At 43.9% G+C, this 25,336-nt stretch overlaps 1 protein-coding gene across 2 annotated transcripts in view; it reads right to left on the reverse strand.

Moving 5' to 3' along the window:
* The window catches only part of prkd3 (protein kinase D3), a 327,516-nt gene that overhangs the window by 79,040 nt on the left and 223,140 nt on the right, over positions 1–25,336 (reverse strand). For both annotated transcript variants that reach the window (XM_078229586.1, XM_078229587.1), the window contains 2 exons: positions 5,687–5,870; positions 4,327–4,450 (listed from right to left, as the gene is read on the reverse strand). In XM_078229586.1, coding sequence (XP_078085712.1) covers positions 4,327–4,450; positions 5,687–5,870 — 308 coding nt within the window. The remainder of the gene's footprint in view (positions 1–4,326; positions 4,451–5,686; positions 5,871–25,336) is intronic.

The raw sequence follows: 25,336 nt of genomic DNA on the forward strand, positions 1-25,336 counted from the left end.
AATTCTGTGCCTATGTTCTCCTTTTCCTGAGTGAAGACCAATGAGAAGTATTCATTTAACAACCTTCCAAAGTCCTGCAGCTTCACACACAGATTGTCCCCTTGGTCTCTAATGGGCCCTACTCTGCCCTTGGTTAACCTCTTCCCCTTAATGTATCATAGAATATCTTGGGATTTTCCCTAATCTTGTTCACAAGTCCTTCTTTTATGTCCCCTCTTTGTTCTTCTAATTGCTTTCTTAATTTCCCTCTTGCACTTAGAATCACAAATTACTACAGTGCAAAAGAGGCCCTTCGGCCCATCGAGTCTGCACTGACGCTTGAAATGCCCTGACCTGCCCACCTAGTCCCACTTGCCAGCACTTGGCCCATAGACAGAATTACAGATTCAACTTCCCATTTTCCTCTAGGGCCACAGCTGAATTGCCTCCTTTGGACTTGCTAAAAGCCTTTCTCTTCTTCCTTATCCAGTCCTAAATTGTCCTAGTCATCCTGGGTTCCCTGAACTTGTTGCTCCTACATTTCCCCCGATAGAGAACATGTTGAAGTTGTACTCTCCCCATTTCCTTTTTGAATGCCCCCAACTGCTCCACTGTAAATTTTCCCACAAGGAGTTGTTCCCAGTCAACTTTGGCCAGATCCAGCCTTATTGTAACAACATCTGCCTTCCCCCAATCCAAAGCCATTTTTTGCAGGCCATCTTTCGCTTTGTCCAAACAAACTTGAACCATACCGTGTTGTGATCGCTATCACTAAAACGCACTAAATGTGAATGGAACATGATCTGAGCTGATGCAAGCAATGTGTTAAGAAAGGTAGTTGGTCAAAATTAATATAGGATGTAGTTTTACATGAAAGTTCTAAAAATCTTTTTATTTTGTTATAATTGTCAAACAGGCTGATAACTTGCTGTTAGATAAGTCTAAATACCCAGTATGAATGTTAGTGAATGGATGAATATGTGAATGGGCAAGCGGGTAGGACAGCAGGCAGGTGAATGGGTAGATGGAGTCAGGTCAAGAGAGGTAGCTGAGTTGGGGCTAGTCAGCAGTTAGCGTGATTGGTCGTGGAATAGTTGAGTCGTCAAGTGGCGGTAACTATCCGAGGTAAGAATCACAGAACCATTTGAAATCTTCAAATCTAACTTTGAGTCAGATACTTTTGTAGAGGGTTCTGGGGAGCAGGGAATTGCCCATTGAAAGTTCCAGTTTCCTGGGAAAGTCCCATGGAGGACAGCACATCAAGACGTCCATGGGTCATACATCCGATCTCTGACAATCCGGAGGCTGGAGGATCTGAGCCAAGGTGTGAAAACTGTCACTTGATTTTCAACTGATTTTGGGTTTCATTTCCACTACCTGCAGGTCACAGGGTCTGTCTCTGGGCAGAGATTTAGTATGGACAACAATCAAAGTCTGACCTTCCCATCTCTTGCTGTTGTTTTAAGTATTTACTGAAATTTTCAGGCAATGTAATTCAGGCTCTTGTAAGAAGTATTAAGTTGAGAAATAAAGTCCAATGGTTATTGCACAAGAAAAAATATTTGAACAAAAGCCCTTCTGTTCATCAATTTAAGATCTTCACATAAAACAAAACATACCACGGGCGAGAGGATAGCACACAGTATCTATCCTGATGTGAGCATGCTATCACTGCTGACTTTCTGGACTTTACAAAGATGGGAACGGGCAATGAAAATATCCCTTTTTTGATTCTCTTCACGGTTTTCTCTTCACCGATCAAGAGACTTGCCAACGCTGTTATTATAGCTGTTTTCTTTGTTACTCAGAAGCTTAGAGAAGCTTGTGGAAGAGAAGGACAGCAGAAGTGAAAGGAATCTATAAAAAGCACAAGGTGTACATAATTTCTGGTGTTGAGAAACAGAAAGAATGGCTTCAGGAAGTAAAATTTAAAATCAAGCCCTTGCAAGCAAGTGTGAGGGTTTTCTTGCAGAATGAAATTGTCCAGGACAGCTGATGGCATGGTGAGATTTTGCAAACCTAATACAAAACCAAAAAGATGGCAACAGTCAAAAGAAAGCCCGTTGTGAGATCAGAAAAAAGTGATGGTTCAAAGGTTGATTATCACCAGCATGTTCATTTGACCAAATTAACCAAAGCATCAACTTGGTAGTTTTGTTCCATCAGTTAAGGCGCAACTTTGTTTTATATTTGCAATTTTGGGAAGAGTGGTGGTGGAGAATGTTGATTAAGGTGAGGGATGTCAGAGCTCGTGATGGAAAAGGTTTGGCAATCCAATGATTACATCAAGCACTCAATTCAGATATATAGACGCAGAATAAAATTATTTCTCTCGACCACAACAAAATACCATAAAATCAATCTTAAAAATATATTTTTCACCAGTGTGATCATTTCCATTTCCCAACCATCTTGACAACCCCTAAGCGAGAATTCTAATTTACGGCCAAAACTTCTATCGCCACAACTCTTGGCCTAAAGAAAAGTAATAGAATAAAATTTTACTATTAATAGAATGAGCATGGATAGAAATTTGAACGCCTCTGTGTCCAGTTGTCCAAAGTGGCTGAACTCTAGGAAACTCATCTTGATTAAGAGCTGGACTGAAAGTTTGCTAAATTAATCTTATTAGATGCAAATTGTTATAGTCAACAGGTTGTTCACTTTAAATCAGGCTATTATAGTTAAGAAAGCCCACCAACGCCTCTACTTTCTCAAAACACTAAGGAAATACAGTATGTCCACTACAACTCTCACCAACCTTTAAAGATGCACCATAGAAAGCATTCTTTCTGGTTTTTCACAGCCTGGTATGGCTCCTGTTCTATCCAAGACCGCAAGAAACTACAAAGGGTCATGAACAAAGCCCAGTCCATCACTCAAACCAGCCTCCCATCCATTGACACTGTCTACACTTGCCGCTGCCTCGGAAAAGCAGCCAGCATAATTATGGACCCCATGCACCCCGGATATTCTCTCTTCCACCTTCTTCCGTCGGGAAAAAGATACAAAAGTCTGAAGACACGTACCAACCGACTCAAGAACAGCTTCTTCCCTGCTGCCATCAGATTATTGAATGGACCTACCCTGCATTAAATTGATCTTTCTCTACACCCTAGCTATGACTCTAACACTACCTTGTGCACGCTTCCCTTTCCTTCTCTAGGAACAGTATGCTTTGTCTGTCTAGTGCACAAACAACACTTTTCATTCTATACTAATACATGTGACTATAGTATATCAAATGAAATCAAAATCAAATATTAGAATACAGGCCCAGAGATGGGAACGATTGTACCTCTCCGCTCCTCAATCACCCAATTTTGAAGTTATCTGAAAGTCAGGCAGAAAACAATATCAGCCTGAAATTATTGGTGGCATTAGATGTCAAATGTTTACGTACATTTATATGGCAATCCTTGGTCCTCTTTTACAATAAATTAAAAAAGCAAACAAGGCAATATCATGAGTTTAATAAATGTGCACAAATGCAGACCATGATAATTTCTAGTCCATTTTTGACAGGCTGGCAGTGCCCTCCTGACCACAAACCTCACAGCAAAGACCAAGGATTTTTTTTGGATAAATTTTTGTAAAAGGTTTTAAGTGTCTTTCCTCAGAACCAGGAGACAGTTTCTTATAAGAAAGAACAGAGCAATATTTTTGTGTTTATCCTGGATGTTAGGGCTGGAGAAATGGAACTCTTCCCATTTCAGGCACAAAGCTCAGCATCAAACAATCTCTGGCTAAACATCATATGCGCAAACATTGAGCAAAGCTCCATTTAGTGTGCCCTAATTCCAATCAGCCCCAAACGTGATGCCTTTTCCGTTTTCTGTATCAGCTATCTTGGGGCTTTTCTGAATGACATTATCAATTAGTGCTGGATTACAGATAATTTTTGAATGGTAGGCTAAGGACTGGATTCATATGACACAATAATTTCATACCTAAACCTACTGGAAAACTTTAATTCCCATTCATCCGTGCTAGATTTAAACAAGCCAGCAAAGGTACAAGGCTATATCTAAGGTACTAGGTAATAGTTATTTTGTTAAATGCCTCGAGACATGTTTTCACAATTTATGTTAGGGTTCACTCACCAGCTTCATCTTCGATTTGTTTGCAATGGACAAACAGCATTCCTATTTACAACATATACAACATTTTCTCAGTTTACAAGTTATAACACATCATAACTTTTGGACCTAGCTGAACACCTCTGTTCATAATAGTAAAAGCAATTAAATATTTGAGTTTACTTTTAGAACGGAGTAGCTGATCTTTCTGATATCCCAATTTCAGTAGCTCTGCAAATATAAATAGTTTCAAAAGAAATGTACTTACGAGATTGTCTTTGCTGGTGTAGTGGACCATCCAACCTTCTCTCACCATTGTGCTGCTCTTCCTTTTTGTGTGCTTGACAGACTGTACCACTCTCATGAGAGGAATATTGTTGCTTGTTGAGGGACTAGAACAAAATGTTCCAAGTTACTGAACAAGGAATAATTATACAGAGTTGAGATGGTGAATTACAAATACAATGCTCTCTCAAAATGTATTTTTTGTGTTTTCCAAAAATTAACATAAGACTTATTTTGACATAATCCAGTATTAACCAGAGAACAGTACCTAAATATAGTGCTGTTAAACAAGAACAGCATCAGTCGGGTATCAATCGTATAACTTGGAAAGAAACAATGGCCACTGAATCTGTACAAAACATTTTATTATATCTTTAAAAATTTGTGTGGTGATCATGAAGCTGTTTCTGAATCAACAAGGTGGCAGGTCTTTAAAATGCTGAAAAGCATTGTAATCTGGATATACATACAAGATTGAGAAAAGTTAAATTCAACTGTGCCTGCAGAACAAAAGGCTAAAAGTATAAAAATCTAGAAGGCCTAATCAAGATTAATGGTGATTATTTTCTCCCATATTGTAAAGTCGTGGAAGGCTTTTGTCAAAAGCAATTAATCGCATTTTGATGGCACTCCTGAAAAACATTGGATAAAGATCCGGTCAGGAGTGGGATCGAAGATTAGAAGGGCAACAAAGCATGATGGACAAGAGATGGAACCATCACTCCTGAAGAATACACTGGTCAGTGTTGTACAATAAATTCTGAACTGAAATTATTGAGCTTTGATTGAATACCTTAGGGAAGGTCAGAAAGACATTTCTTAAGGGAGTTTAATCTTCTTGGAAGTTTTGCCTGCAATTATGTAGCTCCCTTACTTAGTTTATTATTTAAACTTCTAGAGTTCATTCAGGGTGAAATGTATTACTTGTTTGTGAAACAAAGGTTTGATAGATTGAAGAGCCCCATCTTGTTCTTTATTTTTATCATGTGATTTTCTTACCGCTGAAAGGGAAGCTCCTCAACAACCCACAGAAAGTCTTTGTATAATCGCAATTATATAATGAATAAATTGGTTTCAGTTACAGGTAAGTACTATAACGGTCACAGAAGTATTACAATTGACTCATGTTTAAGTATATCCAAAGATGGATGCACTGCGTGTGCCAACTGGAACAATTTGTTTATATACAGCATCATATTTGCTTTCAATATACAGAGTCTAACCATGATCCAACTAAACAGCTTCGGAGTCTGAAATACAATATAAAGTTCATTGACCATTGTCAAACAAAAGAGATATATCTCTCACTTTGATGGATACTATAGCATATAATAAAGGAATACCTGATTGTTCTGACAGGTTCTTCATCTTTGTCACCGTCCAGATCAGACGAGTCCATAAAATATAACTTTTCTTCTGACGTAGATGGCTCCTCAGTGTCATCCAACATTCTGCTGCCATCGCTGTTCATATCACTGCTATCTACCTCCATGGGCATGTCTGAATCAGGTCCTGGGCTGGCTGGTTCTGCAAATAGTAATTACATTAAAATTGCTATATAAATTTCCAGTATACAGATTGAATACCTGTGATAATAATTCACCATTTAATTTACTGGAACTTGCACAAAGGCTATAATAAAAGGCAATTCAGTAAGTCCATGAGCCATGCAGGCCAGGAAGGTCCTCAATTCAATTTCTAGTCTGTTGCACTATCTAATCTTGTGGAGGAGGTTGGTGCGAGCTTCAACGTCCATTTTAAGGAAGGCAAAATCAGCCAAGACTTCTGCTCCTGATTGCTTTCCAGAAACACTTGCTTAATGTCAGGTGAAACAGGATCAAGCATGGCAGTGATGTCTCCCATCATTGAAAAGCTTGCCAACACTCATCATTCAAGGCTTGCAAGCAAATAATGATGGCTGATTAATTTTCCATAGGAATATCCAAAATGAATGCACTGTGGGCCAACTGTGACAATTTGTTACTACAGATCATCAGATTTGCTTCCAAGATACTGGATTCGAACCACGATCTATCTAACCATACAGTAAACACAGCATCAGAATCTTAAATACAATAGAAAATCCATGAATTTTGTCAAATAAAAACTGTTTCCGGTCGAACCATCTCCTAACTAGGTGTAAACATCTTGAGAAGAGGGATTGGAAGAGAAATGAGAGGGGGAATAGGGGAGAAGTTATAAGTGTGATGGTACTGTGCCTTTAAGAAATGTGTTTTAATCATGTTTCTTTGCGGGTTTTTTCAAGCAGCTCCTAGCATTTTATTTTAACACCGTAACATCTGTAACCAGTGTCCTCTAATTGTTACTGAAGCAATATAATGGATATCATGTTTATTTTTAATCTGGCCTAATGCAGTGTCCTGGGGTTTTAAGATCCTTTTGGAATTGCTGGGTGGAGTATGATTGACAGGTCAGGTGATGCCTGGGAACCGTTTTTAGTTTCGGTTTACTGTTGTTAGAAGCTAGTGAAAGAGGACAGTGTGTTTCTGTTTCTGTTTCTCCAGAGGCTCAGAGTTTTAGTCCAACATTCAAAGACCAATTTACAGCGGGTGTCAAAAAGCTGCAAAACCCAACATCACTTGCTTTTTGTGCCAATCCTAGAAGGGATGTTGGGTGCTGGTTGACTTGGAACATCATAGTTAGCCAGCTGTTCAGGTTTATACAATATCAAGTTTGATTCCTGTAATTGGTCAAAATTATGCGAAATATTTTATGATACTTTAACTGTGTTCTTAAATAAACTTTGTTCAATAAAAGCTTCTTAGTGGGTCACTTGAATCATACCCGGAGTGAAACACCTTATGCTCACCCATGCAAAAACTTAAGAGTCTAGGCTATCTTCATAAAACACTTTGGAGTTTCTGGCCTGTGTCTTAACAACTGGGGACCCTTTTGCAGGATTAAAATCTATATTCCTTCTTGGTTTGGGATTATTGGACTCAAAAATTGTGAGTGATGACTATATTTGTGTTTTATTTCCAGGTGTTGCATTCAGTTTAAATAGGGAGTGTCTTGTGGAATAATAGCTCTTTCACTGGCTAAAAGTTTCCTAAAGATGGAAGCAGTCGCTCAGGGTGGTTTACAAAAGGTGACTAAAACAAAGCTTTTAGAATTGACAAAAATGCTGCAGTTGGCATTATCTGAAGGGAAAGGCAATGGAAAGGGAAAAAGAGAGTGAATTTGAACTTTGGTAACTGGAACTGAAAATTGCAAGTCAAATTAAAATTGCCTGTAATTCAAGCAGTTTCAATTATTTTGTTCTTTGTTCCTCTCTTTCTCTTGCATTTTCTGCTGCAATAGCCTCCCTTTCTCTTGCTTTTGCTACTCTCTCTTTTGTCTTTGCTTCTACTTCGAGCTACTTTATTTGGCGGTAAAGGGAAAAGTACAGTCTGGGAGGAATGAGGACAGTGAGGAAGAGTGAAAGCGTCATAGTCAGAGGCCTGGTGGGGATCTGTTTAACTATGTGCAAGCCAAGATTTGATGAGAGGGATATAGAAGTCTTTTTCATTTCATTTGAGAAAAAGCTAAACAAATGAAATGGCCACAGACCATGTGATTCAAACAAAGCCGGTAGATAGGGCTAGTGAGAGGTTTTCATCAGAGGAGGTACAGTGTGGCCCCGTTATAACGCGATGGTTGGGGTCCATAAAATGTTATCGCGAAAAAAGCGGGGTCGCGCTAAATCGGGGTTCAAGAAAATCAGTGTTCAAACTTACCCAATGTTGACCTAACATCCTAAAACACCCCTATTAGACCCGTTTTTTGCACGTTTACCATCCAGCAAGTAAATTACCTTTTAATTAAAGAATTCCGCAAATAAATTGTTGTTGTTCCAGTAGAAATTAAAACACAAATTAATTTTTAGTAAAGCTTTTTAATTAACAAAACAAAACAACAACAGTTTATTTCTTAAAAAAGTGATCGAGTGTTCCTTGCTTGAACGTAGCATTTTGCTGGCTGCGAGTGAAATCTAGAATGCTTCTGAGTTGGAGGATTGTTATGTGGTCCACCTCCTGAATCTCCAGAACCAGTACACTTGCCTCCGCTGGTGCTATAGTTACGTTATGGACGATCGCGGCGTCCGTCAGATGCTCATATGTTGGGCATTCGTCGTCGGCAGAGTGCCACTGGTGTAGCTCTCACACACATCTTCCCCTGTGAAGCCGTACAAATCTGGCTCGTCATCATCTTCCATGGTGGATTGGCGTGATGAAAAGGCTGGCCCCAGACCCTTTTTCCAGCATTTCCCTACACATGATGAGCCGACTGGTGGAGCATGGTGGAAACAGTGGGGCGAGCGAGATTTGCCGATCGTGAGCAGAACAAAAAAGGATCCAATGATTCATCACGTTATATCCGAATTCGCGCTAAAGCGCGGCGCGTAAAATTGGGGTTCCACTGTATCTGGGGATTATGATGAGGTGAAAAAAGCCATCTTAAGTGCATATGAACTAGTGCAATAAGCCTACAGACAATCTAAGGAAAGAACCTGGTCATATTGAGGTATACAAGATGATAAATGGTATGGATAAGGTAGACGTGGAGAGGATGCTTCCGCTGGTGGGGCATTCTAGGATGAGAGGTCATAGTCTTAGGATAAGGGGTAGCAAATTTAAACGGAGTTGAGGAGAAACTACTTCTCCCAAAGGATTGTGAATCTGTGGAATTCGCTACCCCAAAGTGCGGTGGATGCTGGGACAGTGAGTAAATTTGAGAAGTTAGACAGATTTTTAATTGGGTAACAGGTTGAAGTGTTATGGGGAGAGGCAGGAAAATGGGGACGAGGAGCATATCAGCCATGATCAAATGGCGGAATGGGCTAATTCTACTCCTATATCTTATAAACTTATAAACGTACATAGAATTTGAAAGGATCAAACAATGCAAGTTTGATAGATGAACAAGGGCCTTGAAAATAGACCAGACATATGATGATATTAGAGAAATTATTATTTTGGAGGAATTTAAAAATTCACTTCCCGAAGTAGTGAGAACTCATGTAGAAGAGCAGAAGGGTTAAAACTGCGAGGTTAGCAGCAGAAAAGCAGATGACTGTAAATTAGTTCATAAATCAAAGTTTAGCTTCGATATCAGTTTCAGCCTGTGAGGGGGAGAAACTGGGGAAAAGAGAAAGTGTGATAACAGTAAAGGAGATCTCGTGGGAGATAATAAAGACAGTGTACCTCAGGTTAAAAAGGAAACACATGAAGGTGGAAGAGAAGTGAAAAGCCTCAGATGTTTTCATTGTAACAAAGTAGAACACACAAAGTCATAGTGTTGGTGGTTTAACAAAAGCACTGGGAAGACTGATGTGGTAAAACAGGATAAGTCAGTGGGGTTTGTTAAAGTGTTAACGGAAACCCCTGTTGAAGCTAAAGAGGTGCAAAAGAATGTACAGCCTGGTCAGAGGTCGGTTGATAAGAAAATACCAGATCTCTTTAAAGAATTTACTTGTGTGGGTAAAGTTTACTCATATGTACCAGGAAAAGTAGGTAAAGAAGTTAAAATTTTAAGAGGTATGGGGCAAGTCAATCTTTGATGGTAAGAGATGAGGAGTTGTGTAGTTTGGGAGGAGTATTGCCAGAAAAGGTGGTAATATGTGATGCACTATCAAGCAAAGACTAGTTAGTATGCAAGAACAAATAGGCTTTTATTCGCAAAAGACTTGGAGCACACCCATGCTGATGAACTGGTCCAGAGACTGAGGCAGGGGGGGTGGGGAGCAGTCACCTTTATACCTGGACCAGGGGGTGTGGGGAGGAGTCTCAGGCAGGGCCAGCAGGGGCATGCTCAGGCATGTCACACACACACAGGCAATAAGCTTAACAGTGGTTGACCACATTCACCCCCTGCTTTTTAAAAGAGTCCGGCGGGGGTGAGATGGGTGGAAAGATATTTACAGAATTACAAATTTACAAATTCTGGGGCTTGATCTGCCGCTGCGACCGCCGTAGTGCCGGTCGCGGTGTCGGTTCCGGTGGCCGCGGTGTTGGTTCAGGCGCCAGGCCGTAGTCGCTCAAGTCGTCTGTAGTCCCTTCCGATTGTCGGGTGCGTGGTGGCGGCTCCTGGGGCTCAGGCGTGCTGTATACGAGGGCTGGGGGTGTGGGGTTGTGGGTCGTCGTGGTCCCTGGGGCACCTGCGGGTGCCAGGTCTCGAATGGAGACCGTGTCCTCCCGCCCGTCAGGGTACGCCACATAGGCGTATTGGGGGTTGGCATGGAGGAGCTGGACCCTTTCGACCAGGGGTCCGACTTATGGGTCCTCACATGTTTCCGGAGCAGGACAGGGCCTGGGGACGTCAGCCACGACGGTAATGACGTCCCCGAGGAGGACTTCCTGGGGAAAACAAATATTCTTTCGTGAGGGGTAGCATTGGTAGCTGTGCAAAAGAGTGATCTAATCGAGTGTAGTGCATGAGGGAGGACCTCTTGCCAGCGGGTGACTGGAAGACCTTTAGACGTCAGAGCTAGTAAAACGGCCTTCCAGACTGTCGCGTTCTCCCTCTCTACCTGTCCGTTCCCCCCGGGGTTGTAGCTGGTGGTCCTACTCGAGGCTATGCCTTTGGAGAGCAGGTACTGTCGCAGCTCATCACTCATAAAAGGAGGATCCCCGGTCGCTATGGACATAGCTAGGGAAAACGAACAGGGTGAAGAGGCTGTGCAGAGCCCTGACGACCGTGGCCGAGGTCATATCCGGGCAGGGAATAGCGAAGGGGAAACGTGAATATTCGTCAATGACGTTGAGGAAGTATGTGTTGCGGTCAGAAGAGGGGAGGGGGCCTTTGAAGTCAACGCTTAGGCGTTCGAAAGGGCGGGTGGCCTTTATGAGGTGTGCTCTGTCTGGCCGAAAGAAGTGCGGCTTGCACTCTGCGCAGACCTGGCAGTGTCTGGTTATAGACCTGACTTCCTCAATGGAGTAGGGCAGGTTACGGGCTTTAATGAAGTGAAAAAACCTGGTGACCCCCGGGTGGCAGAGGTCATTGTGGAGAGTCTGCAATTGGTCTATTTGTGCGCTGGCACATATTCCCCGGGACAGGGCGTCTGGGGGCTCATTGAGCTTCCCGGGCCGGTATAAGATGTCGTAATTGTAGGTGGAAAGCTCGATTCTCCACCTCAATATTTTATCAATTTTGATCTTGCCCCGCTGCGTGTTGTTAAACATGAATGCAACTGACCGTTGGTCCGTGAGTAGGGTGAATCGTTTACCAGCTAAGTAGTGGCGCCAGTGCCATACAGCTTCCACTATGGCTTGGGCCTCCTTCTCAACAGAGGAGTGTCGAATTTCAGGGCCTTGGAGGGTTCGTGAGAAGAAGGCCACGGGTCGGCCCGCCTGGTTAAGGGTGGCGGCTAGGGCGAAGTCAGACGCATCGCTCTCAACCTGGAACGGGATGGATTCGTCTACAGCGTGCATTGTGGCCTTCGCGATGTCTGCTTTGATGCGGTCGAAGGCCAGGCGGGCCTCTGCCGTCAGGGGAAAAGAGGTGGATTTGATGAGCGGATGAGCTTTATCTGCATAATTGGGGACCCACTGGGCGTAATACGAGAAGAAGCCCAGGCATCTCCTCAGTGGTTTGAGGCTGGTGGGGAGGGGAAGTTCCAGGAGGGGACGCATGCGGTCGGGATCGGGACAACACAACCAAGGATGGCAAGGCGGTGTGCGCGGAATACGCACTTCTCCTTATTATAGGTCAGATTTAGGAGTGTGGCGGTGTGGAGGAATTTGTGGAGGCTGGCGTTGTGGTCCTGCTGATCATGGCCGCTGATGGGGACGTTATCCAGGTACGGGAAGGTGGCCCGCAGCCCGTTCTGGTCTACCATTCGGTTCATCTCACGCTGGAAAACCGTGACCCCGTTGGTGACGCCGAAGGGGACCCTAAGGAAGTGATAGAGGCGGCCATCCACTTCGAAGGCAGTATATTGGCGGTCTTCCGGGCGGATAGGGAGCTGGTGGTATGCAGATTTTAAGTCGATGGTGGAGAACACCCGATATTGCGCAATCTGATTAACCACGTCAGATATGCGGGGAAGGGGGTACGCGTCCAGCTGCGTGTAGCAGTTAATGGTCTGACTGTAGTCAATGACCATGCGATGTTTCTCCCCAGTCTTAACAACTACTACTTGGGCTCTCCAGGGGCTGGTACTGGCCTCGATGATCCCCTCCCCTAGGAGCCGTTGTACTTCGGACCTGATAAAAGCCCCGTCTCCAGCACTGTACCGTCTGCTCTTGGTGGTGATGGGCTTGCAGTCAGGGGTGAGATTTTCAAACAGTGAGGGAGGGGCGACTTTAAGGGTCGAGAGGCTGCAGGTGGTGCGCGGTGGGCGATCTAAGAACTGGTGATTGCAAACAGAGAGTGGGGGAAAAGGCCCATTATACTCCATGGTGACGCTCTTAAGGTGACACAGGAAATCTAGCCCCAGAAGTACAGCAGCGCAGTTGTGGCAGCACGAGGAGTCTGATGTTTTTGTACACTGTGCCCCGTACAGTCAGGGTCGCCATGCAGTACCCGAGGACATCCACCGAGTGGGACTTTGAAGCCATGGAGATCGTTTGCTTCACTGGCAGTACTGAAAGGGCCTAGCGACTCACTGTGTTAGGGTAAATAAAGCTCTCCGTACTCCCACAGTCAAATAAACAGTTTGTAGTGCGACAGTTTACCTCGATGTCCATCATGTACCTGGCAAGTTGGTGAGGCCTGGATTGGTCCAGCGTAACCGAAGCCACCGTTGGATTTTGCGACGCGGCTGACGGCATACAAGATGGCGGCCTGCACGGCTCACACGCGGCTGAAGGCGTCCAAGATGGCGGCCCGCACGGCTCATACACGGCTGAAGGTGTCCAAGATGGCGGCCCGCACGGCTCACAGGTGGCTACCGGCACCCAAGATGGCAGCCCCCGTGGCGCTACTGGGCTTGGAGGTCGATTTCGCCCTGCATACCTTCGCGTAATGGCCCTTCTTTCCACACCCAGAGCAGATCGCATCCTTTGCTGGGCAGCGTTGTCGGGGATGCTTCCCCAGGCCGCAGAAGTAGCACTTCGGGCCTCCAGAGACTGCCGCAGCGGTCGGGTCATTGGTGAGACGTGGCGTGGCGTAGGCCTGCGGCCCTCCCGAGTACACAGGTGGCGGCAACTGTGGCGTCCACGATGCGCCCCTGTGGTCAGGGATGTAGGCCTCGGGATTACGGAAGGCCACCTCTAACGAGTCGGCAAGCGCTACAGTCTTTTGTAGATCCAGCCCACCCTGTTCCAGCAGTCGTTGTCGGATATAGTTTGACCTGATACCCGTGACAAAGGCATCTCTGATTAAGTCCTCAGTGTTTTGGGCGGCTGTTACGGCCTTGCAGTTGCAGGCCCTGCCAAGTGCTCGCAACGCACGCAGGAATTGGTCACCCGATTCTCCTGGCTGTTGTCTGCGAGTAGCCAGAAGATGTCTGGCGCAGATTACATTAGTCTGTTTGTTGTACTGGCCTTTTAAAAGTTCGATCGCATCCTCGTATGTTTCGGCGTCTCTAATCATCGAGAATACTTGATCGCTTACCCGGGCGTAGAGCATGTGTAGCTTGTCGGTTTCTGTCTGGACGACGGAGGCGGAGGCGGTGAGGAAAGTTTCAAAACATCGCAGCCAGTGATCGAAGCTGTTAGAGGCTCCTACGGCTTGAGGATCCAATTTTAATCTATCGGGTTTTAGTATCTGCTCCATCCCAAAACTTTTGTGAATAAAATTGATGCACTATCAATCAAGCAAAGACTAGTTTGTATGCAAGAATAAATAGGCTTTTATTTGCAAAAGACTTGGAGCATACCCATGCTGATGAACTGGTCCAGAGACTGAGGCAGGGGGGTGGGGAGCAGCCACCTTTATACCTGGACCGGGGGGGGGGGGGGGGGGATGGAGTCTCAGGCAGGGCCGGCAGGGGCATGCCCAGGCATGTCACACACACACAGGCAATAAGCTTAACAGTGGTTTACCACAATATGTGGAATTCAGGGTGAGAAGAGTAGTGTTCCATTATACAAGGTGAGGTTGGAGAGTCCAGTGAAGAGTGGTGAAGTAGTAGTAAGAGTAATAGAGAAATTATCTTTTCCAGGGATACAGTTTATCATGGGTAACAATATAGCTGGATCACAAGTGGGAGTGATGCCAACTGTGATTGAAAAGCCAGTGGAAAATAAAACATCCGAGTTGTTAAAGGACGCATATCCTGGGATTTTTCCTGATTGTATGGTAACAAGGTCACAAAGTCACAGGTCAAGAGGAGAAATCAAAGAATGAAGATAAAAAAGTTGAAGTTCAATTATCAGAAATGATATTTTGATCAAAAAAAGCAAAGACCAAAAAGAGGTGGAGGATGAAGTGGATATTTTTAGTTCAGGAAAATTGGCAGTTACGACAGAAAGATATAGAGATAAAACCGTATCAGAAAGTGTACGCAGAAGAAGAATCTGAGTGTATACCGGAATGTCAATACTTTAAAAATGGTGTCGTTTTAACGAGGAATTGGAGACCTTTACTTATTCAGGTGGATGAAAAATGAGCAGAAGTTCATTAAGTGGTATTATCGGTAGGGTATAGAAAGGAGGTGTTGTGGGTAGTACATGGGGGACCAGTAGGGGGTTATTTGGGAGTCAGGAAAACTTGAGCTAAAATACAGAAACATTTTTATTGGCCTGGACTGCATAAAGATGTGGTTGAATTTTGCCGGTCATGTCACACGTCAGGTAATGGGGAAACCTCATGCAGTGATAAAACATCACCCATGATACCCATTCCAGCATTTGAGGAATTTTTTTACAAGGGTCTTAATTGATTGTGTAGGACCCCTCTCTAAAACAAAAAGTGGGAATTAAAATCTATTGACCATAATGAACGTGTCTACTAGATTTCCAGAGGCCATTCCATTAGGCAACATTACAGCTAAAAGGATTGTAGAGGAGTTGCTTAAATGTTTTTACTGGATATGGTTTACCCACAGAAATACAATCAGACCAAGGATACAATTTTACATCAAAGTTATTCAAAGAGATCATGGATAGCTTAGTAAAACAATTTAAATCAACTGCGTACTATCCAGAATCGCAGGGAGCGTTAGAGTGATGGCATCAAACTTTAGACACAATGTTGAGGGCTTATTGTCAAGATTATCTGGAGGATTGGGATAACAGAATTCTATTTGTACTTTTTGCAATTCGGGATGCACCGAATGAATCAACTAAATTCAGTCCATTTGAATTGATTTTTGGTCATGAGGTAAGAGGACCACTTAAACGAAGGAGAAATTGGTGAGTCAGCATTTTGAGACTACATTATTGAACTGTGTGTCAAATCATAGGGAAAGGTTGAGTAGAGCAGAGTGAGGTGGCTAGATGACATTTAAAAGTCTCACAGCATGTGATGAAACAGGAAGCAGATAAGAAGTCAAAAATTCGTAGCTTTTGCTAGTGGGGATAAAGTCTTGGTATTACTACCGGTGGTAGGCAAACCTTTAAAAGCAAGGTTTAGTTAGCCTTATCAAATCGAAAGTTTAAAGTTTATTTATTAGTGTCACATGTGGGCTTACATTAACACTGCAGTGAAGTTACTGTGAAAATCCCCTAGTTGCCACAAAGGAAATTGAATGAGTGAATTATTTGATAAGAACGCCAGATAGAAGGAAAGCCCAATGTGTCATGTGAATATGTGCAAACGATGTTGTTGATATGGAAGAAAAGTGAAAAGATGTGTTAGTGCTTACAACTCAGAGTCAAGAACCAAATCCAGGGTGGCATGCTGGCACAGTGGTTAGCACTGCTGCCTCACAACGCCAGGGACCCGTGTTAAATTCCGGCCTCAGGTGATTGTGTGAAGTTTGCACATTCTCCCTGTGTCTGCGTGGGTTTCCTCTGGATGTTCCAGTTTCGTCCCACAGTCCAAAAATGTGCGGGTTAGGTTGATTGGCCATGATAAATTGTCCCTTAGTGTCAGGGGGATTAGGAGGGTAAATATATGGGTTACGGGGATAGAACCTGGGTGGGATTGTCATCGGTGCGGCTCAATGGGCCGAATGGCCTCCTTCTGCACTGTAGATTCCATGATTTTGAAGTTGACATTCCTCAAATTAAATTGGATATAATGAGGAAGTTATCAGAAATTGGAATAAATTATTGAGTTACCTTCCAGAGGAAAATCAAAATGACCTGAAAAAGAGTTATTAAAATGACGTAGAGAGATGTGTGGGAATAAGCTGAGAAGTATTAAAACAGTTATAAATGAGGTAGTCACAGAAAATGTTGTTCCAGTTGAGCAATATCCCTGCAGACATAATCTTCTCAAGTTTGCACAGGTTCAGAAGAAGCTGATGCTTACTCAGTCTGAGGGTTCAATTCCCGGCTTGGATCACTATCTGTGTGGAGTTTGCACTCGTGTCTGCGTGAGTTTCCTCTGGGTGCTCTGGCTTCCTCCCACAGTCCAAAGATGTGCTGGTTAGGAGCATTGGCCATGCTAAATTCTCCCTCAGTGTACCTGAACAGGCACGAGTGTGTGGTGACTAGGGGATTTTCACAGTAACTTGCAGTGTGAATGTAAACGTACTTGTAACTAATAAATAAACTTTTTTTTAGATGCAGCAGCTGAAAGTCTTGATCAATCATGTAGAACTGGTGAAGGTGGAGAAGGAGAACCAGTTCCTGGACAATAATGTGAATAAGAAACTGAGCAGGTTTTTAGGTGACCAGATCACCAACAACCTATCCTGGTCCCCCCCTTGCCGGCACTATAGTTAAGAAAGCCCACCAACGCCTCTACTTTCTCAGAAGACTAAGGAAATTTAGCATGTCAGCTATGACTTTCATCAACTTTTACAGATGCACCATAGAAAGCATTCTTTCTTGTTGTATCGCAGCATGGTATGGCTCCTGCTCTGCCCAAGACTGCAAGGAACTACAAAAGGTCGTGAATGTAGCCCAATCCATCACGCAAACTAGCCTCCCATCCATTGACTCTGTCTACACTTCCCGCTGCCTCGGCAAAGCAGCCAACATAATTAAGGACTCCCATGCACCCCGGACATTCTCTCTTTCACCTTCTTCTGTCGGGAAAAAGATACAAAAGTCTGAGGTCATGTACCAACCGACTCAAGAACAGCTTCTTCCCTGCTGTCAGGCTGTTGAATGGACCTACCTTGCATTATGTTGATCTTTCTCTGCACCCTAGCTATGATTGTAACACTACATTCTGCACTCTCTCCTTTCCTTCTCTATGAACGGTATGTTTTATCTGTATACCGCGCAAGAAACAACACTTTTCACTGTATGTTAATACATGTGACAATAATAAATCAAATCAAATCAAAGGTGTGGACACAGGTACAAGACAAATCGACTGTTTTGGAACCTGTTCCTTAGTTATGGAAATTACCTGGAACATAAATTGCAAGATTGTCAAAAACAGCTCATGTGAAGGAAAATGTAGATGAATCAACAACCGTGTGTGATCTGAAGAGCAGCAGTATGTTACTACTGTAGACAAAAGACAATGGTGTGAAATAAGACTGTTTGCTGAAACTGTACCATCGTTCAAAATGAACTGCTGGAATAATGACTCTGTGCAGTCTGCACAGACGTGGACATCCAATGAAAACGTACTGTACACAGCTGGTGTTCAAGTAAATTATGGTGGTTTTCGCAGTCACGTAATAGCCACAGTGATCTCTGGAACCATACTTGTAATGGGTTCTGACACCTAGAAAGACGATCTGCTGTGTAACTTTGCAAAAGATTGCACAGAAAGTAATAAAACAAAGAACAGTACAGCACAGGAAACAGGCCCTTCGGCCCTCCAAGCCTGTGCCGCTCCTTGGTCCAACTAGACCAATCGTTTGTATCCCTCCATTCCCAGGCTGCTCATGTGACTATCCAGGTAAGTCTTAAACGATGTCAGCGTGCCTGCCTCCACCACCCTACTTGGCAGCGCATTCCAGGCCCCCACCACCCTCTGTGTAAAAAATGGCGCAGATTCGGAGCGAACAAAGGCGGCCGACTGCCTGATGGAGGAGCTAAGGCCAATTAACTAGAAAGGAGACTGTGGTGAACCACTGTTACTACATGTATGTGCCTGGACACACCCATGCTGCACCTGGCCCGAGACTCCTCCCTTTCCACCTGAGACCCCTCCCTTTCCACCCAGAGTGGGGTATAAAGGTGAGGGTCCCTCCTCCTTGCCTCAGTCCAGACAAGGTCAGCTGCAAGGGTGTGCTCCTGTTCTCTGTGAATAAAAGCCTATTAGTTTTCCCTCACTCTCAGAAGTCTTCGCGTCATAATTGATAGTGCATCAATTTTATTCACAGAGAAAAATACGGAATGGAGCAACTTTTAAAGCCTGACACTCTAAATTTGGATCCGCAAGCGCCGGAGGCAGCCAACAGCTTTAATCACTGGCTGAAGTGCTTCGAAGCCTTCCTCGGAGCCTCCACGGTCGTCCGGTCCGATGCAGACAAGCTACACGTGCTCAACGCCCGGGTAAGCGACGTAGTTTTCGCCACCATCTGTGACGCAGAAACGTACGCTGATGCGCTAGCACTCTTAAAGAGCCAATACAGCCAACAGACGAACGAAGTCTACGCCAGGCATCTGCTAGCTACCCGTAAACAGCGGCCGGGGGAATCAAATGCACAGTTCCTCCGCGAACTACGTGCGCTTGGCAGGGCTTGTAACTGCAAGGCCGTATCCGCTGCGCAGTATACAGAGGACTTGATCCGCGATGCCTACGTTACGGGCATCGCATCCAACTACATTCGACAGTGCCTGCTAGAACAAGGTGGGCTAGATCTTCCAAAAACTGTAGCGCTCGCTGAATCCCTCGAAGTAGCATCATGTAACCTCGAGGCGTACACGCCCGATCACGCGACATCATGGGCCTCACGGCCACTATCATCCCAGTACCTAGGAGGGCCTCCGACTTATGCCATGCAGCACCCCACCAGTGACTCAACGGCCGCGGCAGCCCCGAAGTGTTACTTTTGCGGCCTAGCGAAACACCCCCAACAACGCTGCCCGGCAAGGGAGGCGTTCTGCTCAGGGTGTGGAAATTATGACCCCCCACCCCACATCCCTAGACCCCTAGCACCAGGTCCGCTTACATTTTTGCCTATTGTACGCAGCTCGCCTGAGCCCCCGGAGTCACCACGTAGGGACGACGGCGGATTCGAGCGGCTCCACCCTGCCACCGGCAGCAACCCCCCAACTGGTACTGCGGCGGTCACAACGACTAGACAAGCCGCCCGACAGGCTGAACCTGTGAAGGGACGACGCCTCACCTCAGCTTGTGACTTTTCTATGTATATATACTCCTGCACATATGGTTCCACCCACCCCGCCGGACTCTTTTTTTTTAAAGGAGGGGTGAATGTGGTGAACCACTGTTACTACATGTATGTGCCTGGACACATCCATGCTGCACCTGGCCCGAGGCTTCTCCCTTTCCACCTGAGACCCCTCCCTTTCCACCCAGAGTGGGGTAGAAAGGTGATGGTCCCTCCTCCTTGCCTCAGTCCAGACCAGGTCAGCTACAAGGGTGTGCTCCTGTTCTCTGTGAATAAAAGTCTATTAGTTTTCCCTCGCTCTCAGAAGTCTTCGCGTCGTAATTGATAGTGCATCAGAGACAGAGATAAAATGACGTTTCTGAATGATCCTAACTACACAAATGTAAGGTTTTATACTCCTAATCTGCCAAGTTCTCTGAGGACATTACCAGAGCTACTTTATCATTGTAACAACAAAAGGGAGCTCAAATTTGGAATCAAAGCAGGATTAAGAACTGAAGGAGAATTTGAGTGGAAGCAGCTGAACAACAGTGTGTCGAAGAAGGAAAGAAGGAATGTTCAATGATGGACAGCATACCACCACGAACCCTGCGGCCATTTACACACCCCTCCCCGCCAAACCGATCACCACCCTCACTCACCCCCCACCGATCACTGTGCAGAGCGCACAGCGGTCACCCCCCCACCACCAATTGCTGTGCAGAGCGCGCAGCGGTCCCCCCTCCTCCCCCACCGATCACTGTGCAGAGCGCGCAGTGGTCCCCCCTCCTCCCCCACCAATCGCTGTGCAGTGTGCCTGTCTGGTCCTGCCCCCCGGCACTGCCAGGGTGCCAGGCTGGCACTACCCAAGGGGCACTGCCCCGCCCCAACCTCCTGGGCGGGCCTCAATGGCCTCCAGTTCTACCAGCGAGGCCATCACATCTGGTCCCCATTAATGGGGAACCATACGTGATCCTTGTCAGAGAGAACCTCCCCCAGCGAGGCCACACAAGGAAGTGAGCCCAGACGATTGTGTCCAGGTCTTGCTAATTTCATTTAAATTAGGGTTTACATACATTTAAATAACTTATTCAGCCTCACGCCGGAAATCGAGGCGGGATATCCGGATCCGGTAAGCTCGCAAACCCGATTCCTCGGCTCTCCTGCAATCTTACTGAGATGGTAAGATCACCGCCCCCAAAGTGTTTTGTCTGCACTTTTTAGAGCACTGTTGCTACTTATAAGGATTTGTAAATTGATTCCTTTAGTTTAATTTCAGACAATTAATTTCCAAAGAGTAGTTAGACTATATTCCTACCTCACACCTACTGAAATTCATCTGTCATTTATACATCCTTTCAGCAAGTTTGTCTTCTTGTATTTTGTCACAGTCTCTCTCAGTATTAACTATACTCTCCAATTTGGTGCAATCCATAGATTTTTAATATTGAATTACTATCGAACACGATGGTGAGAAACAAAGGGATCGTAATTAGAATATTTTTTTGCTGTCAAACCATACAAACAGTTCTTATTTACAAGTCTTTTGTATGTAATGTCAATTGCTCTGCAAAGAGCGTGCGCTGTTGCAAAAAGTAGTCACGCCTATGAAGCTCATACTGTTAACATGCTGTTCTGGCACCTGGTTTTCTATTAATATTATTTTTCAGTTTTGCCTGCTTTTGATTTTCATCTTCCAAAACACAGTAATCCAGAGAATAATTTTTAAAGGCAATTTTACACAAGCATCACAATAATGAAAAATAGTAAAACTTTTCATATTGTTGCCCATAGTATGAGAAGTATTTTATACAACATATTTATTCTGTAACACTGTGATTGAGTTATCTCGCGTATATAACGTAAAGAAGTGTGATAACAACACAAAGCTTTCATGAGTCAATAGTAATTGAAAAATATTCAGTCAGGCATGAGTATCATCTGTATTGCAGCTATTCATGTCAAATAATGATGAAGCCTTTTACGGAAAAATCTCAGTTTCTAAAGCACTCTTAAGAGAGTTTTCTGTTGAACGAGAAGCACAAAAATAATTGCTAGCTGGCATAGCTTTCATTGTTATTTTATGCTCATGTATAAAAGAACACCCTGCATTAAACCCATTTTATTTGCTAGCATACACAATATTCAACAATCTTCTGTTTCTGTGAGCACGGAAGTTTGTTGAAATTACTCACAGATGTAGATTTAAAGTTTCTAAGCAGTTGGCTAACATTGCCTATTGAATTAATGGGCAAAGCTGTTGAAAATGATGGGAGCGTATCATTTTTCAACTGCACTTGTGCATTCCATTTATGAAAAGAAAATAACATTTTCTCCACTCCAGGGCTCCTTTCATTAGGTGCATGGTGTACTTTTAATTCTCCATGTTGCTGTACAGCATGACTGTTGGGAGCTTTATGCTTTTTCTTTCTCTTCTTTCATCCAGGCTGAAAAGAGTGAGACAGCATGTGAGACTTTGTAGACACAGCGAGGTTGGAAAAGAGCAAAAGACTTTGGAGACACAGCGAGGCTATGCAGGAAGGGACAGCGTGTACAAACTTAAGAATGTGACAGCAGATAAGGCCAGAGCTTGCAAAAATAGCGAAAAGATAGAACTAAAGGCTCGGTATCTGATTGCCTGCAGCATTTGTAACAAAACAGATGAATTGGCAGTTCAAATAGAAATAAGTACGTATGATTCTACAGTCATCACAGAAATATGGTTACAAAGTGACCAATGCTGGGACCTGAATTTTCAAGGATTCTTGACATTTCGAAAGGACAGGAAGCTAGGAAATGGTGGTGGGGTTGTTCTGTTAATTAATGATTACATTCATACAACAGCAAGAGATGACCTTAGTTCTGAAGATCAAGACACAAAATCAGTTTAGGTGGAGATAAAAAAAAATAGCATCGGGAAGTCGTCAATTGTAGGAGTCCCTAACAGTAAAGTCATTGTAGGACAGGGTGAGGCTTGTAAGAAAGGTACTGCAATTATATGGGTCATTTAAATTTGCATGTAGATTGGACAAATCTGATCAGCAAAGGTAGCCTGGGAGATGAACATATGGAGTACTTTGGGGATGATTTCTTAGAGTATCACATTCTAGAGATAACCAGGGAACAGGCTATTCTAGACGTGGTAGTGAGCAGTGAAGCAGGAAGGTATAAATGAGGTAGCAGTGAGCTTAGTGTGATTGAATTTCGCATTCAGTTTGAGGAAGAGAAGACTGGGTCTAAGTAAGGGGAATTATAAGGGTGTGAAGACGAAGCTGGCTAAAGTGAACTAGAAAAATAGGTTAAGAGGTAGATCAATAAAAAGCTCGGGAAACGTTTTAGGAGATATTTCATAATGTGTAGCAAAGATACATTCGATTGAGAAAGAAAGGCTCTAAGAGATGACTAACTAAGGAAGTTAAAGATAGTGGCTGAGATTCTCCAAAACAAAAAGTGCTACCGCCAACGGAAAAGTTGGAGTGATTCCACTCGTGCTGGAGAGCTTCCCAGGTGGTATTCAATTCATGTAAATGATTTACTGTAGGAAGCATTTCATGTTACATCTTTTATCAGAACCCAAAAATCCATTAAATCCTATAACTGAATTCCTCTGCAAATATTTATGTCATTATAAGACCGAATAGATATTAAATACAATGTCCATATAAAATATATGATCCAACTGAATCCAACCTCTAGGTTTCCCCACAACAACTGCATCTCAATGGCTCAATCCTTCACACATACTCAATGATGTGTACTTCTGAAAATGTAGCTAATGCAGGAGCATCAAGGTGGCACAGGACACTAGGGTTTTTAGCTTGTAGGCAATAAAGCAGAGAATTATAGATTAGTACATATAATGCCTCATGAGACTCCCAATCCCATTTAATCATTGGAAGGCAAATACTACCCATTCAAAGTGGGCGGGTTACCCCAATACCAGCCTATGCATACCTCCTCGCAAACAGTTGCCCACCATCTCACTCATAAATGCTGCAAATGTGAGAAAATCATCATAAGAAAACTTGCATACTTGCACAGCACCTTATCATGTCGTCATGATGTCCCAGAATGCCAATGAATTATACTAAAACATTATTAACAATTCCTAAAGATGCGAACATTGATCAGGAGAAAGCAAAATCATGTAGAATGGGTCTGATGCTTTAATTAACAGTTCTCTCATGTAGGATCTGGCATGTTGTGATATTGTCATTAATCTCTGGTCAATTTTAAATCCAAGGTAGCCACAACAATAGTCAGACTTGTGAAACTTCTAAGAGCCAATGAATAACCTAATGAGCCAATGTTCAAATGGACAAGATTCTACAATCTCATTCTATATGTCACTGGCAAAATTATTCTGATGGCTGAGTGCCAAATTCTCCATCCTCACTGGCAGCGGGGTGGGTATGGACAAGATTGGAGAATCCCGCCCACACAGAATACTAGGAGGCGTCCAATCAGCCCATCCGATATCTGCTGCCTGAAAGAGATTCCATTTTTCAGCCCAGGGCAGCAGCCTCATAAATCTTGGAACTTCTAACACACAAGTATACGTTGCACATTTTATAAGCTTTTCTGCCTCTAAACACTCGCGCCCTCCCACTCCACGTAAAATAATTTCCCCCTCAATGTCCCTTTATTCTTTCAGCCAATCACTTTTAATCCATGTCCCCCTGGTAACTCCTCTGCTATTTGAAATGGGTCCTTCCATATGCATTCTGTCAAGGACCCATCATTATTTTATGCACTTAAACTAAATCTTCCCTCACCCTCCTCTACCTCAAATATAAAAAAACCCAGCCTATCCAATCTTGAAGCTTGGCAGATTGAAAACAAATACATTAAGTGAAAAAAAGCAGTGAGAAGCTTTGCAGGCATAATATAAAAGCTAATGTTTAAAAAAGCAGTATTAGAAAGCCTTTCTACTTTCTTGGAAGGCTCAAAGACTTGAAAAAAAACTGCAGTTAAAAATGGGGCCAGGCACAGCAGCTGGGGTGGAAAGAGGAAGTACTTTAGAATTGATGAGGGGTGAAATGATTGTATCAACAATGCAGGCTTTGATCGCCCTTCAGTCAAAAAGCTTCCAGTAGCTAAATGGACGATCTGTTCCTTATGTAAACAAACACAGCTAATTCCCTCTTTGACGCGGTTAGGGCTGTCAGTCAAATAGGCTCATAAAACAGAAGGTGAGTATATAAATAAACCCCAGCAGGGCAAGTGAAATTGACAGCTCGCATCAATCAAAGCAGTTCCAAGAGGCCCCAGCTGCAGCTCAGGGTTTCAGAGCGGCTGGGGCTTTCGAGTGAAAACAAAGGGATCTCCCTATTGAAACTGACAGATCGTTTCAGAGCACTTCAAAGAGGTCAGTTAGCGCATGGGGCTTACAAAATTAACTAAGGTCAATCCCAACTGTAGAGGTGTTCAGGAGTCATGTATTTTGATGTGACCACTCTGGGCAAAAATGTGATCCAGGCCGGTGGAAGGGCCTGGGAGACTCACAGCGAATTTGATGCCCAGTGAGAATCCCTTTAGGCCCTCACGCCCAATTCAACGGGCCATCTGGAATCTCGCCTGCAGCTAGCGGCCCCAGAGAATTGCCCCCAGTATCAAATTGAAAAGACAAAAAATTCTGCCAAGATTGGTGGTAAGTCAGGTTGGACAGAATTTAAAGACCAGCAAAGAATTACAAAAATGT

This window comes from Mustelus asterias, chromosome 15, assembly GCF_964213995.1.
Source record: "Mustelus asterias chromosome 15, sMusAst1.hap1.1, whole genome shotgun sequence".
Taxonomy (NCBI): domain Eukaryota; kingdom Metazoa; phylum Chordata; class Chondrichthyes; order Carcharhiniformes; family Triakidae; genus Mustelus; species Mustelus asterias.